Source organism: Grampus griseus, assembly GCF_964374135.1.
Source record: "Grampus griseus genome assembly, chromosome: 10".
Classification (NCBI taxonomy): domain Eukaryota; kingdom Metazoa; phylum Chordata; class Mammalia; order Artiodactyla; family Delphinidae; genus Grampus; species Grampus griseus.
The window spans coordinates 40,259,687-40,275,186 of NC_139004.1; the positions used below are offsets into that span (position 1 = coordinate 40,259,687).

Sequence of the window (15,500 nt, forward strand, 5' to 3'; positions counted from 1 at the left end):
TCCCCTAAATCTCGGATCTGATGTCGACGCCCTCCCCCAACATAGTCCGGGGGGGCCGCCTTCGGAGTGGGTGGGTCTGGGGAGCCGGAGACGCTTTCGTTTTCCCTTTACTGTAAACTGCTCACTTCAGGCCAGCGCTCGCGGGCTCGGCGGGTTCCCGGGACTTTCCGAAGCCCCGACCCGGCTCGCCCTGCTCCCTCCCCGGCGCGGTCCGGGGGCCCGCCCTGCTACGACTCCAACAGCGTCCAGAGACTAGACTCCGTCCTGGCGAGGACGGCGAGAGTCCCAGGACCTGGGCCGGCCTCGAACCGCGCGCGCCCATGGCCTGCTCGGAGTCCCCCGCTCCCTGCGGGTGTCTCCGCCTCTCCCGAGCCTCCCTCGCGTGCCTGGGGACAGCGCTGCTGCTCCTCGCCGACTGGATGCTGCTCCGGCTGGCGCTGCCTCGAATAGCCTCCCTGCTGGTACCCCCTGCGCTGCCGCTGCTCAGTGTCTGGGTGGCGGGCCTGAGCCGCTGGGCGGTACTGTGGCTGGGAGCCCGAGGCGTCCTCGGGGCAGCGCTGGGCTTCCGGAGAGAAAGCGCAGGAGTCCGGGGATGGCTGGCTGCTTTGGAGCCGCTGGCGGCGGCGCTGGGCTTGGCTCTGCCGGGACTTGCCTCGTTCCGAGAGCTGCGCTCGTGGGGAGCCCCCGGGGACGCTCACAGCACCCGGCCACTGCACTGGGGGAGTCGCCTGGACGCCTTTGCGCTCAGCTACACGGCGGCACTGCCCGCGGCCGCCCTGTGGCATAAGATCAGGAGCCTTTGGGTGCAAGGAGCTCACGGCGCTTCTGGAGTGGCGGTGAGACGGCTTCTAGGCTTCCTGGGCCAAGAGATACAACGCCTGCCGCTCCTGCTGGCCCTGGTGGTACTCTCCTGTCTTGGTAAGGGGGATGCAGGGGGAGAGGGACGAGGCTAGAGGACTGGGAAGGAATCGAGAGTAATGGTCAGTGAGATAGATTGGTATGAGTTCTCGGAAATGTGGATGAGGGGAAGGGGACCCAGCTCAGGTCTTGAGAAGAGCCCCCACTCCCCACCCCCGTGGAGAGGGAAGAGCCCTGTACTGGGTAGGAGTCAGGAGTCCTGGACTCCAGGGCTGCCCCGGGCGTTGCTTCACTGGCCACCTTGGACAAGGCCTTTCCTCTGGGGCAGACCATCCTATGATCCCTAGCCTTCCTCATCCAACCTCTAAAGGTCTTGTGGGGCCACAGGGTTTTGAGTTCCCAGGTGGCCCATTTAGGTGTAGATTGTCTTTCTGCCACTGCCCTCCAGGATTATGGGCAAAGGTGAAAGGAGGGTGGGCCGGGGGTCGTCTGGTTAGAGCTGACCTTCTTAGACTTGATATTTCTCTCCCTCCCCAGGGGAGATGGCTGTTCCATTCTTCACGGGCTGTTTCACGGACTGGATTCTACAAGACAGGACAGGCGCTGCCTTTGCGCGAAACATAACTCTCATGTCTGTCCTCACCATAGCCAGGTCTGGGGGCTGAAGTTGGAAGGCTGGGGATGGGGGAACCCTGAAAAAGAGGGAGTTGAAAGTTGGGGCTACCGTCTGGAGTGCATTTCTGGGGGGCCCCCTGACCGTGCCTGGCCCTCCTTCTCTGTCTCCTTCTAGTGCAGTGCTGGAGTTCACGGCTGATGGAATCTACAACAGCACCATGGGCCGTGTGCACTGCCACCTGCAGGGAGAGGTGTTTCGGGCTGTCCTGTGCCAGAAAACAGAGTTTTTTCAAAAGAACCAAACAGGTTTCTCATGAAACTCTTTTCACTATCCATCCACTTACTGTTTATATCCCCATACATATTTTTACTTATAACCTTGATCCTCCTCTCACACAAAAACGTCGTCATGTCTTATTCTTGACGTACCTCAAGAGCAAAATACATATACTTCCTATTTGCAGAAAAACCTAGTGTTTCCATCCAAGATTTTCCCACAAATATATCCCTCTGTGTGTATTTAGATAGAAACGACAGGAATCTCAAACCTGGAAATTTTGAGATCACAGAGTCCAACCACCTCGTTTTACAGAGACGGGAACTGAGGCCCAGACCCTAAATGCCAACACTTGCATAGACACGTATGGATAGAGATGAACTTGGGAATAGAAGCCATCTCTTGATTCCCAATCCAGGACTTGCTACAGTTTCCTGGACTGCTTTCTAGCAGCACCTTCGTTTTTCTCCAGCTCTGTTATATGATCAGTTTAAGTTTTTCCTGCCTATGTGCAGGGGATATACAAGTTCTTTAGAGAACAGAAATCTGTCAGAAAATTAGAAATTCACAAGGGCATCAATTTCTTTAGAGTTAAAAGGAAGGTCTTTGACCAGGCTTTTCCTCTGGAACCCATTCTCCTTGAGTTGAGAGTCCAAGCCTCCCTAAACCACTGACCTTGTTTTCCAGACCTGCTTAGAACCCCTCCCCCTGGCACTCTGGCTCATTGCCAGTCCCTCCCATCACTCTGAGTTTCTCACTCACTGACTCTCTTCTCCTCAACCCTTGGCAGGTGCCATCACATCTCGGGTCACAGAGGACACGTCCACCGTGAGTGAGTCTCTGAGTTCGGACCTGAGCCTCTTTCTGTGGTACCTCTGCCGTGGACTGTGTCTCTTGGGGCTCATGCTCTGGGGCTCCCCGTCCCTCACCATGGTCACCCTGCTCGCCCTGCCACTACTTTTCCTTCTGCCTGAGAAGCTGGGAAAATGGCACAAGGTATGTCCAGGGAGTTGCCTCAACCTGTACTGACCCTCATCGCCCAGACTTGGTGGGCTCTCCTCACAGATTTCTTTCCTGGCACCTTCGCTGATTCTTCATCTTTTTGAAACTCCTTGTCCACGTTCCTGGATTGCTCAGTGTTGATCTTCACCTTCTCTGTGTCTTCTAATGTCTGCCTACCGTCTGTCTTTAAGCATATGATCACCGAGGTTGGGATTAACATATACACACTACTATATATAAGACAGATAAGTAACAAGGGCCTACTGTATAGCACAAGGAACTCTACCTAATACTCTGTAATAGCATATATACGAAAGAACTCTGGAAGAGAATAGATACGTATGTATGTATAACTAAATCACTTCACGGTATTCCTGAAACTAATATAATATTGTAAATCAACTGTACTCCAATATAAAATGAAAACTAAAAAAAGGAATATGATCACCAGTCTCAAGAATATGATCCTCTATGACCCTTCTGAGTCACTTTCCTCTTCTCTGTATCTCTTTAGTATCTGTGGGGGATATAGCTGTGTCCCTTTCTCTTCTGTCTCTCTGCCCTTTCTCACCTTTAATCTACAATTGGATAACTCAGGTCCTAGCGTCCCTTATGGTTTGCCAACCACGTGTGACATCTCTTGTCCATGTCTCCACAGGTGCTGGCAGCACAGGTGCAGGAATCTCTGGCAAAATCCAGCCAGGTGGCCATTGAGGTGCTGTCAGCCATGCCTACAGTCCGGAGCTTTGCCAACGAAGAGGGTGAGGCCCAGAAGTTCAGGCAAAAGCTGCATGAAATGAAGACACTCAACCAGAAGGAGGCCCTGGCCTACGCGGTCAACCTCTGGACCACCCGTGTGAGCACCTGGGGATGAATGCCTATTCCCTGGTCCCCTTGGCAGGGGACTGCTTCAGTGCCATTCCCTGTCCCATGACCCTGCTCCACACTCTTCCTCCGCTGGGCAATGGTGGGTTCAGTGTCTGTATCCCAGCAACCAGAGGCTCCATGACCCCACTCAGTGTTCCTAACCCCCTCCCTCTTTAGGCATGCTAGATGGCTTCCTTTCCGTAGGGTGCACAAAATCTCCCCGACCCCCTTTGTAGGAAAGTACCAAGTCTTCCAGTCCCAGGGCCTTCCTTTGCCTCATGGGGGGTGCTCAGGGAGCTATGCATTCCTGCACCTGGGCCTGCTTCATGCCTGAACTATGCGGATGTACTCCTGAGAGCCATGGGAACAGCGGAAGCCAAGGATGCGGGGCATCTTGTGATATAATTGACAGAGAACTAGATCAGCGATCAGAAGTTCCTGCCTTGATGCTGCCATTTACTAGCGCTGGGACCACGGGCTAGTAACTTACTTTCTCTGAGACTTTTTTCTCATTTTAAAAAAATGGGAGTAATATAACCTAGTTTATAGGGCTGTTGATATGAATATTAGATGACATTACATTCATAAAAGCCTTTTGTGAAGAGCAAGACGCTCCCCAAACAAGGCACTACTGGTGATGGTGATGGTGATAGTTGACTTCTATCGTGGGTGACCGAGTGAGACTCCATGGCACGCTATGGTTCATTCTTTAATACCTATTGAACCCCCTGAGTTACTGGTGGAAATGGGACGCTCTCTCTCCTTACTGTTAATGATTCTGGATCTTTGCACCAGAATTTTAGGTTTTCCTCCCACAGTCCCTTTTCTCTGTGGTCTCCACAGATCTCAGGATTGCTGCTGAAGGTGGGAATCCTGTATTTTGGTGGGCAGCTGGTGACAAGTGGGTCTGTAAGCAGTGGGCACCTGGTCGCCTTTGTTCTTTACCAGAACCAGTTCACCACAGCTGTTGAGGTGAGGTCCTTCCGTTCTCACTCCCCAGTGCTTTTCCTTCCCCTGTGCCGTCACCATCTGAATCACTTTCCTTCTCTCCTTTGCCCTTCTCACATCACATAACCCTGGTAACAGATTGGGTCCCTCCCATCCCCCGCCTCACTATTCATACCTCCCCTCCAGGTACTGCTGTCCACCTATCCCAGGCTACAGAAGGCTGTGGGCTCTTCAGAGAAAATATTTGAATACCTGGACCAGATCCCTCACTGCCCAGCCAGTGGTGTGTTCACTTCCTTAAAGTTGCAGGGCCTCGTCCAGTTCCAGGGTGTCTCCTTCGCCTACCCAAACCGTCTAGATGTCCCAGTGCTGCAGGTACAACCTACCAATCCCTGTATTCTACCAACCTCACCCTCAACTCGACCACCTTAAATTTTCTCCCTGCCTTCAACCTGCTTAGCACCAGGTTTAGGTAGAGCCTCCCTCACCCTTCAGAGGCAAAGACAAGCTCACGCGTTCCATAAAACTGCCCCTGAGCTCAAGGACCAGGCTGGATTTCCAAGAAGAATGGAAGAGGAGGCTCTCAGGGAGAAGGCTCTCCTGTCCTAAGGCATCATGGAAGCAAAAGCTGTGTCTCCAGTCTTCCTTTTTCTTTCCGTCTGTGGTTTGGAATGTGATTGTTTTCGTTTTTCTCATGCTCTCTGAGATTGCGTGTGTGGCACAGTGGTCTTAGTGTTTGCCTTTGTCTTTGTTTCATCTTCCGTCTCTACTCCATGGGGAGGTGTCTGTGCATGTGGAAGGGGAGTAGTTGCTGTACTTCACCATTTTCCTCCTCTCTTCTCTGGGGGAAGACATTGACAAGACAACGTAACAAGACAATGACTGACAGGTCTCAAGCGTAGGGACCTCCGGCTGCCTCTTAGTGTGTGTGATTCTCTGGCTTCCAGGGGCTGACGTTCACCCTTCGTCCTGGTGAGGTGACGGCGCTGGTGGGGCCCAATGGGTCTGGGAAGAGCACAGTGGCTGCCCTGCTGCAGAATCTGTACCAGCCCACCGAGGGGCAGGTGCTCCTGGACGGGGAGCCCCTTCCCAAATATGAGCACTGCTACCTGCACAGACAGGTGAGCTAGAAGATGGCATGGGGGAGGGCAGGGAGCCTCAAGTCAGAAGAGCATTCTTACCGAGCACTCTGAACAGAGTGTTAGGAGACCTTAGGTGGAGGTGAGCGCGTGGTCAGGAGAGAGGCTGTGTAATTTTGTGATATGCTTCCAGTAGAGATTCTCAGTCTTCAGTCTCTAGAGAACCACACTCCTGTGTTCCTTGTTCTATGACTCTGCATCGTATTTTGTCCCAGGTGGCTGCTGTGGGACAAGAGCCACAGCTATTTGGAAGAAGCTTTAAAGAAAATATTGCCTATGGCCTGGTCCAGAAGCCAACCATGGAGGACATCACAGCTGCTGCAGTGGAGTCCGGAGCCCACGAGTTCATCTCTGTACTCCCTCAAGGCTACGACACAGGTGCTCTCTCCACTCACATCACCACCCAGACATCTTTACCTTCCTTGTAACCCCAGTAGTCTTGCCTTGATTCCTTAGCTCCCCCCACCCCACTGACATCAGTTTGAAGTTGTAAGATCTTGTTCCTATGGCTCTTTTATCCTCATGTCCTCAGAACTCCTTTACCTTCCCAGAACCTTCTCTATCTTGCTGCATCCATCAGTCCTTGGTGTGCGTGTACGTGTGCGTGTGCGTGCGTGTGCTTATTCAGCTCTCACCTTGGCCCTTGTCTCTGCAGAAGTAGGTGAGGCTGGGGGCCAGCTGTCAGGGGGTCAGCGACAGAGAGTGGCCTTGGCTCGAGCCTTGATCCGGAAACCGTGTGTACTCATCCTGGATGATGTTACCAGTGCCCTGGATATAAACAGCCAGTCCTGTGTAAGAGAGTCATCATCTTCTTTTTTTTTTTGCGGTACGCGGGCCTCTCACTGTTGTGGCCTCTCCCGTTGCGGAGCACAGGCTCCGGACGTGCAGGCCCAGCGGTCATGGCTCACAGGCCCAGCCGCTCCGCGGCATGTGGGATCCTCCCGGACCAGGGCACAAACCCGTGTCCCCTGCATCGGCAGGCGGACTCTCAACCACTGCGCCACCAGGGAAGCCCGAGAGTCATCTTCTTAATGCCTATTTCCCATCCAGTCCTCCTTCCTTCACTCATCCTTTGTTATTATATTAACATCATAATTCTCCAAACTGGTCCTTGCAATTCTCAGTTCCCGTTAGCTTCTCCCCAAGATGCCTAAAACCAGTTAAAAGAGATGATCTATAGACCCTGAATCTGTGAAGCCAAACATAAGCAAAAGACCGCCCTCATAATACTAATATGAATTGAACTTTTACTATGTGCTGGACGTGCTGGATGTAGTCTCTTGCTCACTTATTCATCATGAATGCTTGTGAGCTGGGTGTTGTTACCCTCATCCAACAGATGATAAAACAGAGGCTAAGAGAGGTTGAATAACATGCTCACTGTCATTCAGCTATTGAATAGCAGAGCCTGGACCCCAATTCAAGTCTGCCTGACTTGAATGCTCATGCTCTTTACTAGTAAGTTATATTTCCTTAAAAGAGAATTTAAAAATTAGAGAGGAGAGACTATTCAATACCTTTCACTCTTTTCTTACGGGTTTCACCTTAGGGCTCTTTCTTTCATTACTTTAAAAAATTTTTTTTTGTTGGAGTATAGTTGATTTACAATGTTGTATTCGTTTCAGGTGTACAACAAAGTGATTTTTTTTTTTTTAGATTTTTTTTCCCATATAGACCATTACAGGGTACTGAGTAGAGTTTGCTGTGCTATATAGTAGGTTCTTATTAGTTATCTATTTTATATACAGTAGTGTGTGAATCCCAATCTCCCAGTTTAGGCCTCTTTCTTTTATTCCACCGTTGCCACCTCATGTAAACAGCCCTTCACAAATCAAAGGTTTGACAGAGAAGCACCCAGAAGGAGAATCTTCAGTTTCCTTTGGGTTATTGGCAGAGGTGGCAATGATCCTGGCGAGGTCTGTCCCAGCTCTGGAAACACAGATGTCTCCCTGAGCTGGGAGTGGTCCCCTGGTCTGACAGAGTGTATGTTTTTTCTCAGGTGGAGGAGCTCCTGTATAAAAGCCCTGAGCGGTGCTCTCGGTCTGTGCTTCTCATCACCCAGCGCCTCAGCTTGGTGAAGCAGGCTCACCACATCCTCTTTCTGGAAGGAGGCACCATCATTGAGGCGGGAACCCACCAGCAGCTCATGGCGAATAAGGGACGCTATTGCACCATGGTTCAGGCTCCTGGTGGGTCAGGTGCTCCAGAATGAAAGACTCCTCAGATCTGCACACTCCATCTCCTTCCCTTTTTCCCTCCTCTCTATAGTGGAGAGTTTGAGAACAAAGGTCTTACCAGAGTTGCAGAGTGGGCAGCTGCTACTGGGAGGGGTGACATTCTAAAACGTAACCCCTGAGGTGATGCCTGAAATTTTGCCATGAGTGTTAGCTGCTCTCCAAGCTCCTCTTGGTTATACAGATTTCCTGGAAGAAAACAGGCTTCAGAACTCCTTGGTGTAACTGGGTTTGGAGCCAGGGTTGGTGTGGCTAGCATGAGAAATATTTAGAATACACAGAAATGGAAGGTCAGCTCCTTTTCAACCTCACCCGAGGCATATGCTGGCCCATAAATACCCTGTGGTTTCTTGATATTTATAATAAAATTGGTGTCTTGTACTGTGGTTTCTCGTGTTTTCAGTGGACCAAGTGGCCCACCGACCATTGCAGCGCCATTTTCAGGAGCTGGGTCCCTCCCTCCTTCAACATCCTCAGTGTTTCCCAGCCCTGAGTGTGCCATCTTTTCCCTTAAGTTTTCTATTTCCTATGGTTGCCCCCTTCACTTCTCCATCCCCCTGTGCCCACCCGCAAGGATGAGCCAAACGGGGATACGGTGTCCTCCAGCAGGCACCAGCAGCTGCAGTGCCTCAGAGCCCGGAGATGGAGGATGGAGGATGAGCACGTCTAGAGGAAGTTCACCACCTCGTTCGCTTGCCCACCCCGGTCCGTTACAGCAGGGCTCGCCGGGTTCTGCAGTGGCACCTGCCCCGGGAACTCGGCGTAGTGGGCGGGGTGGTCTAGTAGATCTCTTCCATTCAGGGAGGGCCGTGGTCATGTGACGTCAACAGTTGCCGGGCAGATTAGGCCAACTCAGGTTGCAAGGAGAGGCGGGTTTTAGAGACGTTGAACAAGACAGTGCTCAGTCAAGCAAGAATTACGCAAGTAGGTGCGGTCAGAAAGGGCAGTTCTTGTGGGTGGCTACAGGTCAGGGAGACCGTCGAACTGGGAGAGGCCCTAGGAGGGACTAGGTCGAAGGATTCAGAGGCTGCACCCTCTCCTTGGTGCTCCCTTCCCCCAAACGCTGCAGGTGTATTCTATTGCCTGTCTCCCCAAGACCTGTCTGTCCTCAAGACTCAGTGCCCCCACGTACTCCTATCCCTCCCCTACTTCTATAAAGCGATGCTCCTAGGCACACCCCTCCCCCATTCCCGGTTTGAAACTGCTCCCAGGTTCTCACTGACTTCCAGATTTCTGGTTAAGGCTACGCTTTTGATGCTATGACCCCTGCCCACCCCATAACTGTCCCCGGAGGATGCCCCAGCCTGTCGGTGTCTCTTACAGTAACCTCATCGCCCAGGGAGCTTTCGAGCTGCTCGCTCTCTTTCTTCCTTTCTTCTGGCAGTCTATCACCCCCGTTTCCCTAATTTCCATGAAGGCGGATCAGAGAAGCCTGTCCCCAGCATAATACTCCTGGTCCCCATACGCCCACTGGACACTTCTCGAGAAGGGCAGGGGGATGTGGAAAAAATTCTGGTTCCCTCCCCTTAAGGCTTCGGGCTTTCGCTTTCACTTCCTCCTCCGAGAGCCGCCAGATCTCCGGGTGCTGGGCGGTCATGGCGCTGCTGGACGTGTGCGGAGCCCCGCGCGGGCAGCGGGAGGACTGGGCTTTCCCTCACGCGGGAAGCCGGCAGCGCTCGGACCCCGGTCACTACAGTTTCTCTCTGCGATCTCCGGAGCTCGCCCTCCCCCTGGGAATGCAGGTCAGGGCTGTAAGAAAATCCCGTGGGAGGCGGGCAGGAGGGAGCAGAGTAATGGAGGGTCTTCCTTGAGACTGTCCGGAGGCGGGGAAATGCGGAGGGGGCCATCCTTTAGTCTAGCAGAGCCACGTCCAGGGTCTAGGGCCGGAGCCAGGGAAGAGGCCACGTGGGACTTGGGGGCTGGCCGCCTGAGGGTTAGGAGGTGCAGATTAGGACAAAGAAGGAGAGGTGAGCGGGAAGGGGGCTCCCATCGGGCGACCGGAGAGCTTTCCTGCCCGTTCTCCATCACAAACAAATCACGAAGCTTTTCTCATGGGCCTATCCTATGATACAGGGGCTGTGTAGTGTCTTGCAAAACCTATGAACTCGAGCGTTTAGCCTGGGCTCAGCCACTCACAGTTGTGTGCCTTGGATCAAGTCCCTTAGTCTAGGTCTTGGGTCTCTCTTCTGTAAAATGGGGATAATATTCATAAAACGTTTTTCCTGAGGGTTAAATGACCTATGAATGGAAAACCATTACAGTCACCCTTAAAATGTTTAGTTATGGTAGCACTTTTTTTTTTTATGTATCAGAGATGTCAATTTATTGTAAAACACAATTAATACTTTCCAGAAACATGGTTTTATCATCAAGTAAGAGTCACAATCCCAGCTACGAATGAAGGCTTTATCAAATCACCTTTATTTTAAGCTGAATTCAGAATACCTCTACCTGTGTACCAGGTGTGTTCTTTTTCCAGTTTTCTAGGAAGGAAGGTACACAGAATTTGTGTTCAAAGTTGGGAGAGTCAGTTTAGCTTATAAACAGATGGACTAAATTTTCGCCGTTCATTCATTCATTCAACAGATATTCATTGAGTACTTACTATATGCCAAACTCCACTCCTTGTGCTAGGGATAGACACATGTTAAAACAAGACAGACAAGATCTCTGTTTACATTTTGCAAGGAAGCCAACAAAAAACAAATGAAAATAAGACAATTTCAGGAAATTAAAGTGTTTTAATGAAAACCTTTAAAAACAATGAGATAAGAAATTGGGGGAGGTATTTTGGGAGACACTCACAGACGGTCTCTCTAAAGGAGCAACAGAGTGGAAACCTTAATAAAGAGAAGAAGCCATCCAGGCAAAGCTTCAAAGTATTGCAGGCCAACAGCAAAGACCCTGAGGCTAAGATGAGCTTGGCTCATCCTGAGATTTAACGTTTGTAGTTAATACAACTGATTGTATATTTTATTTTAATTAATTAATAGTTCAAATATGTTAAAAATTAAACTTGAAACAAACTTGAAGTATTTCCACTGAATGCTGCTGTCTTACAAGACACAGTCTGCCCTAAATAAATGCATCTATATCTCGGCTACACATTAACATCAATTATAGGGCAATTAAAAAAAATACCAGTGTCCAGGTCCCACCCAAGACCAACTGAATCAGAATCTCAGGAGGTTTTAAAATTGCCCAGATAATTCTAATACAAAATGAGAGTTGAAAGCCATTGTTCTAAGTTAATCTAGTGTAGCACTTAGTCTATTGTGCTGGCATGTGGAAAAGGTTGGTGTCATGGCCTCTTCTTTCCCTTCTCCCAAACCATTTCCTTGTAGAGCTAGGTTATTAACTGTTTCATTTATTGGTGGTTGGAGAATTTCTGGGTATCTCCTTCCTCTACATTCTTTTCCTGGAGTGTCCAGCTTCAGAAGTTTTCAGTGGCCCTTTCTCTGCCTTTTCTATCTCCTTAGCCCACTGAATTCTTCCGGTCCCTGGGTGGGAATGGAAAAAGGAACATTCAGATCGAGATGGCTCATGGCACGACCACGCTGGCCTTCAAGTTCCAGCACGGGCTGATTGTGGCTGTGGATTCTCGGGCCTCGGCCGGGAATTACATTGGTGAGTGTGTGTTCTCCAGCTGGCAGAATCTGGGGAGCTGGGTCCTCCTCTCAGCAGGAGCCCAGCATCTACACCAAAGTGGGACCAGATATTGTTTTAGGACACACAGGGAGAGCTGTGGGGTCATTCCTCCTCTCCCCAAACTCCATCTTCTTCCAGGCACATTAACGGTGAACAAGGTGATTGAGATGAACCCTTACCTGCTTGGCACCATGTCTGGCTGTGCAGCTGACTGTCAGTACTGGGAGCGTCTGCTGGCGAAGGAGTGCAGGTAGGCCTAGCCCCTTACCTCCCTTCTAAGCCTGGATTCTTCATCTTCCAGATCACTGCTCCTAACTGCCCCCAGCATCTTAGTGCTAATGTCATATTTCACAAAACAGCCTTTTGGTGGTTAAAAACCTTCTCCCAAATCTCAGCCTGTGCTCCTGCCAAGAAGCCAGATCATTTGTCAATTATCAATATTTAGCACCAATAGCATCGACCCTGGTGGGATCCTATCATTTACTGGGATTTCTTTTTTAAAATTTATTTATTTATTTATTTATTTTGGCTGCATTGGGTCTTCGTTGCAGTGCGTGGGCTTCTCTCATTGCGGTGGCTTCTCTTGTTGCAGAGCACGGGCTCTAGGTGAGCGGACTTCTGTAGTTGTGGCACGCAGGCTCAGTAGTTGTGGCGCACGGGCTTAGGTGCTTCGCTGCATGTGGGATCTTACTGGACCAGGGCTTGAACCCATGTCCCCTGCATTGGCAGGCAGATTCTTAACCACTGCGCCACCAGGGAAGTCCCTACTGGGATTTCTTTATGTGTTTTTTTGTTGTTTTTTGTTTTCTTTTTTCCGGTACGCGGGCCTCTCACTGTTGTGGCCTCTCCCGTTGCGGGGGTCCGGACGCGCAGGCTCAGCGGCCATGGCTCACGGGCCCAGCCGCTCCGCGGCATGTGGGATCTTCCCGGACCGGGGCACGAACCCATGTTCCCTGCATTGGCAGGCAGGCTCGCAACCACTGCGCCACCAGGGAAGCCCTCTTTGTGTGGTTTTGACGACTTCCCTGGTGGTCCAGTGGTTAAGACTCCGCCTTCCAATGCAGAGGGCGCAGGTTCCATCCCTGGTAGGGAACTATGCTTCACATGCCACATAGCCAAAAACTAAAGAAAAGTTAATTCTATATACATTCCAAATCTTTCCCCATCCTTAGATCCTACAAAACCACTCCTTTCAAATGCTTATCTCTTCAATCATTTTCTGCCCATCAAGTGGGCTGCTAGGAGGGCTAGCCTTCTCCTGTCACCTCTAAGTCCTCTCCTGGAACCTTCCTGTTCTCACCCAGGCTGTACTATCTGCGGAATGGTGAGCGTATCTCTGTGTCTGCAGCCTCCAAACTGCTCTCCAACATGATGTGCCAGTACCGGGGCATGGGCCTCTCCATGGGCAGCATGATCTGTGGCTGGGACAAGAAAGTGAGTCCCCTCCCTTCTCCATATTCCCACATGTGGATGAGAGGTCAGTTTCCCCACCTTACACTCCCACTCCCTCCCCTACAGGGTACGTGGCGCAGAGAACACTCGGTTATAGAACTGTTACCCACTGGCAATTTCTGGGTCTGGATGTGGACCATTGTTCCATAAGCTTGTCCCTTTGGATCAAATAGCTGATTCCAAGTTTGTTTTTCCTCCCTTAAGTTCTATGATTGTTCCCACAGTGTGCTCCTGGTTCAGATGTTCCTGGGGTCAGCCTAAGTCTTTGGTCCACTTCTCATGGCTCACACTTGAATCTGGATGTTACCAACAACTTCCTTTCCACTTCCAACCTAGACCCTTCTTGCATCCTATAGGGGCCTGGACTCTACTACGTGGATGCAGATGGGACTCGGCTCTCGGGAAATATGTTCTCCACCGGTAGTGGGTGCTCCCATGCCTATGGGGTCATGGATACTGGCTATAGACCTGACCTTAGCATTGAAGAGGCCTGTGACCTGGGCCGAAGGGCAATTGTTCATGCCACCCACCGAGACAGCTATTCTGGAGGCGTTGTCAATAGTAAGAAACCAATGCCCTCCTCCCCTGCCACGCCCCTGGGGAGTGAGGAAGAAGGAGGGGGGTTGAGATTGGGAGACATGGGGGAGGCTGAGTGGCAGGGAGCGGGTTTTCAGAGCCTGAAGGGGGCATTGCAATCCCCGTAATAAGGGCTTTGAGAGTGTGTGTTGCTGTTGTCGCCTTCAACGTAACATCATTAGCAGGATCTTGCTGAAGGGAAGGTGACTCTGTTCTTTTTTTTTTTTTTTTTTTTTGTGGTACCTCACGGGCCCAGCCGCTCCGTGGCATGTGGGATCTTCCCAGACCGGGGCACGAACCCGCGTCCCCTGCATCGGCAGGCGGACTCTCAACCACTGCGCCACCAGGGAAGCCCGACTCTGTTCTTTCTCCTTTGCCTGCAGTGTACCACGTGAAGGAGGACGGTTGGTTGAAAGTGGAAAGTACAGACGTCAGTGACCTGATGTACCAGTACCGTGAGGCCAGTCAGTAATGGTGGCAGTGGTGGACTTGGGGACCTGGGCCAGGTTACACCCCAGGAGAAAGGGGGGCCTGACCTGACCCAGAGATAGAGAACCAGGGGCCACTGGGAGGCAGCGTGTAGTTTATCCTTTTGTGTGTTCTCTGTCTCCGTGAGTATCACCCCCAGCCCAACCTTCTGGGTGTCCCACCAAGCACAATAAAGGAAAACGGTTATAAAAGCCTCTGTGTTGTGGCCTTGTGAGGGCTCTGGGCTGGGCTTGTTGGGAGGAGGGATCAGGAAATAAAGACAGACTTTTCCTGAGAAAAGAGACTCAAACCCCTACCTAAGAAATGGGGTCTCATCAAATATTCCTCTGGGCTTTCCTTCCACTTTCATCTCTCCAGGACCTCGGGAAGGTTCAACATTGTCTGTGGACACTTAGGTGCAATTTAATTCAGGTTAGGCACACAGCCTGAAGGCTCCTGTGTAGTCAGTTGTTAATGGTTTGGGTATCTGGGTGTAGTGTGCTTAGAACAACTGTTTTTGACTTGGTAAAGTAGGATGAACAAGCTTCTTCCTCACGTGTGTGCGGTAATCGTAAACACGGTCCCATTTATCTCAAATAACCCCGTGGAGAGATTGGATATTACATGGAAAGATGGACGTTAGGGGTTCCATTTCATGATGGGTCACACTCCATTGCAAGATGACACGACTGTGATTGAAGTGGAAGAGGAGATAAGGAGGACTCGCTGAAGTTGGAAATATGAGGAAAAGGTAACCAGGTTAGAAAGATGAGACAGAATGAGATTTTCTGAATCACGCTGGGATTTCAGGAAGGAGCAGGACACTGTCACCTCTCCAAGGAGAGTTCGTCAAAGGAAGAGCTTGTAAGTAGGAAGCAGCTGAACATGGAGCTTTTTCGTTAGAGAGAGATCCTTAAAATCCCAGAATGGACGGGGTTGGAGAAGTTTTAGTAATCCTCTAACTTCAAATCGAAATTTGAAGTGACCCATGGAAGCCGTGCCAATAACATTTCAAAAGGGTGCATTGGAATCCACGTGGCCCTCCCTTGGGGAATATGTTGAGTCTGGGAGGTGGTTTCAACCAGAAGAGTTATTTCTGGAATAAACCAACCTACCTGCCCCATAGATGGGCTCTGGGTCTGGCAGGACCTATAGAAACCTGACTACTGTGCTGATCAGTGTTAAACTAAGAAACAAAATCTACTTCCCTCATATGAGGAAGGTGGTTCCACCATAATCTGAAGCATAAATCTAGAGGCGTCTGAACACTTTCTCTGCTCAGGAGCTGTGCTGAGAAAGACAGGGAAGATGTGCAGTGGTGGGGGGCCTTCTCAGCTCAGAATCTGTAAGTGGAAACTCACTTAGGTCCTGGTGAGAGTAGCTGGGCCTTCTGTATAGAAGTCCTGTGTGTTTCTC

At 50.8% G+C, this 15,500-nt stretch overlaps 2 protein-coding genes across 2 annotated transcripts; both read left to right on the plus strand.

Moving 5' to 3' along the window:
- Nucleotides 1–143: 143 nt before the first annotated feature.
- Nucleotides 144–8,305, plus strand: TAP1 (transporter 1, ATP binding cassette subfamily B member). The gene is made up of 11 exons (XM_082664488.1): nt 144–918; nt 1,396–1,510; nt 1,649–1,779; nt 2,541–2,746; nt 3,411–3,608; nt 4,463–4,591; nt 4,754–4,942; nt 5,515–5,688; nt 5,922–6,084; nt 6,362–6,498; nt 7,706–8,305. Exons 1-11 carry the CDS (start codon nt 321–323, stop codon nt 7,916–7,918), a joined length of 2,253 nt encoding a protein of 750 aa, XP_082520614.1. The 5' UTR covers nt 144–320; the 3' UTR covers nt 7,919–8,305.
- A 1,185-nt stretch (nt 8,306–9,490) lies between these two features.
- Nucleotides 9,491–14,284, plus strand: PSMB8 (proteasome 20S subunit beta 8). The gene is made up of 6 exons (XM_082664479.1): nt 9,491–9,682; nt 11,420–11,567; nt 11,727–11,838; nt 12,893–13,022; nt 13,397–13,601; nt 14,000–14,284. The coding sequence occupies exons 1-6, from the start codon at nt 9,536–9,538 to the stop codon at nt 14,086–14,088; spliced, it is 831 nt and encodes a 276-aa protein (XP_082520605.1). The 5' UTR covers nt 9,491–9,535; the 3' UTR covers nt 14,089–14,284.
- Nucleotides 14,285–15,500: the final 1,216 nt, after the last annotated feature.

Excerpts from the sequence above, each read along its gene's own strand:
- TAP1 (XM_082664488.1), top strand. The coding sequence starts at position 321 with ATGGCCTGCTCGGAGTCCCCCGCTCCCTGCGGGTGTCTCCGCCTCTCC. Across the intron at positions 1,511-1,648 it reads TCTGTCCTCACCATAGCCAG|TGCAGTGCTGGAGTTCACGG; the intron begins GTCTGGGGGCTG and ends GTCTCCTTCTAG. Across the intron at positions 5,689-5,921 it reads ACTGCTACCTGCACAGACAG|GTGGCTGCTGTGGGACAAGA; the intron begins GTGAGCTAGAAG and ends ATTTTGTCCCAG.
- PSMB8 (XM_082664479.1), top strand. The coding sequence starts at position 9,536 with ATGGCGCTGCTGGACGTGTGCGGAGCCCCGCGCGGGCAGCGGGAGGAC. Across the intron at positions 11,839-12,892 it reads CTGCTGGCGAAGGAGTGCAG|GCTGTACTATCTGCGGAATG; the intron begins GTAGGCCTAGCC and ends GTTCTCACCCAG. Across the intron at positions 13,023-13,396 it reads TCTGTGGCTGGGACAAGAAA|GGGCCTGGACTCTACTACGT; the intron begins GTGAGTCCCCTC and ends TGCATCCTATAG.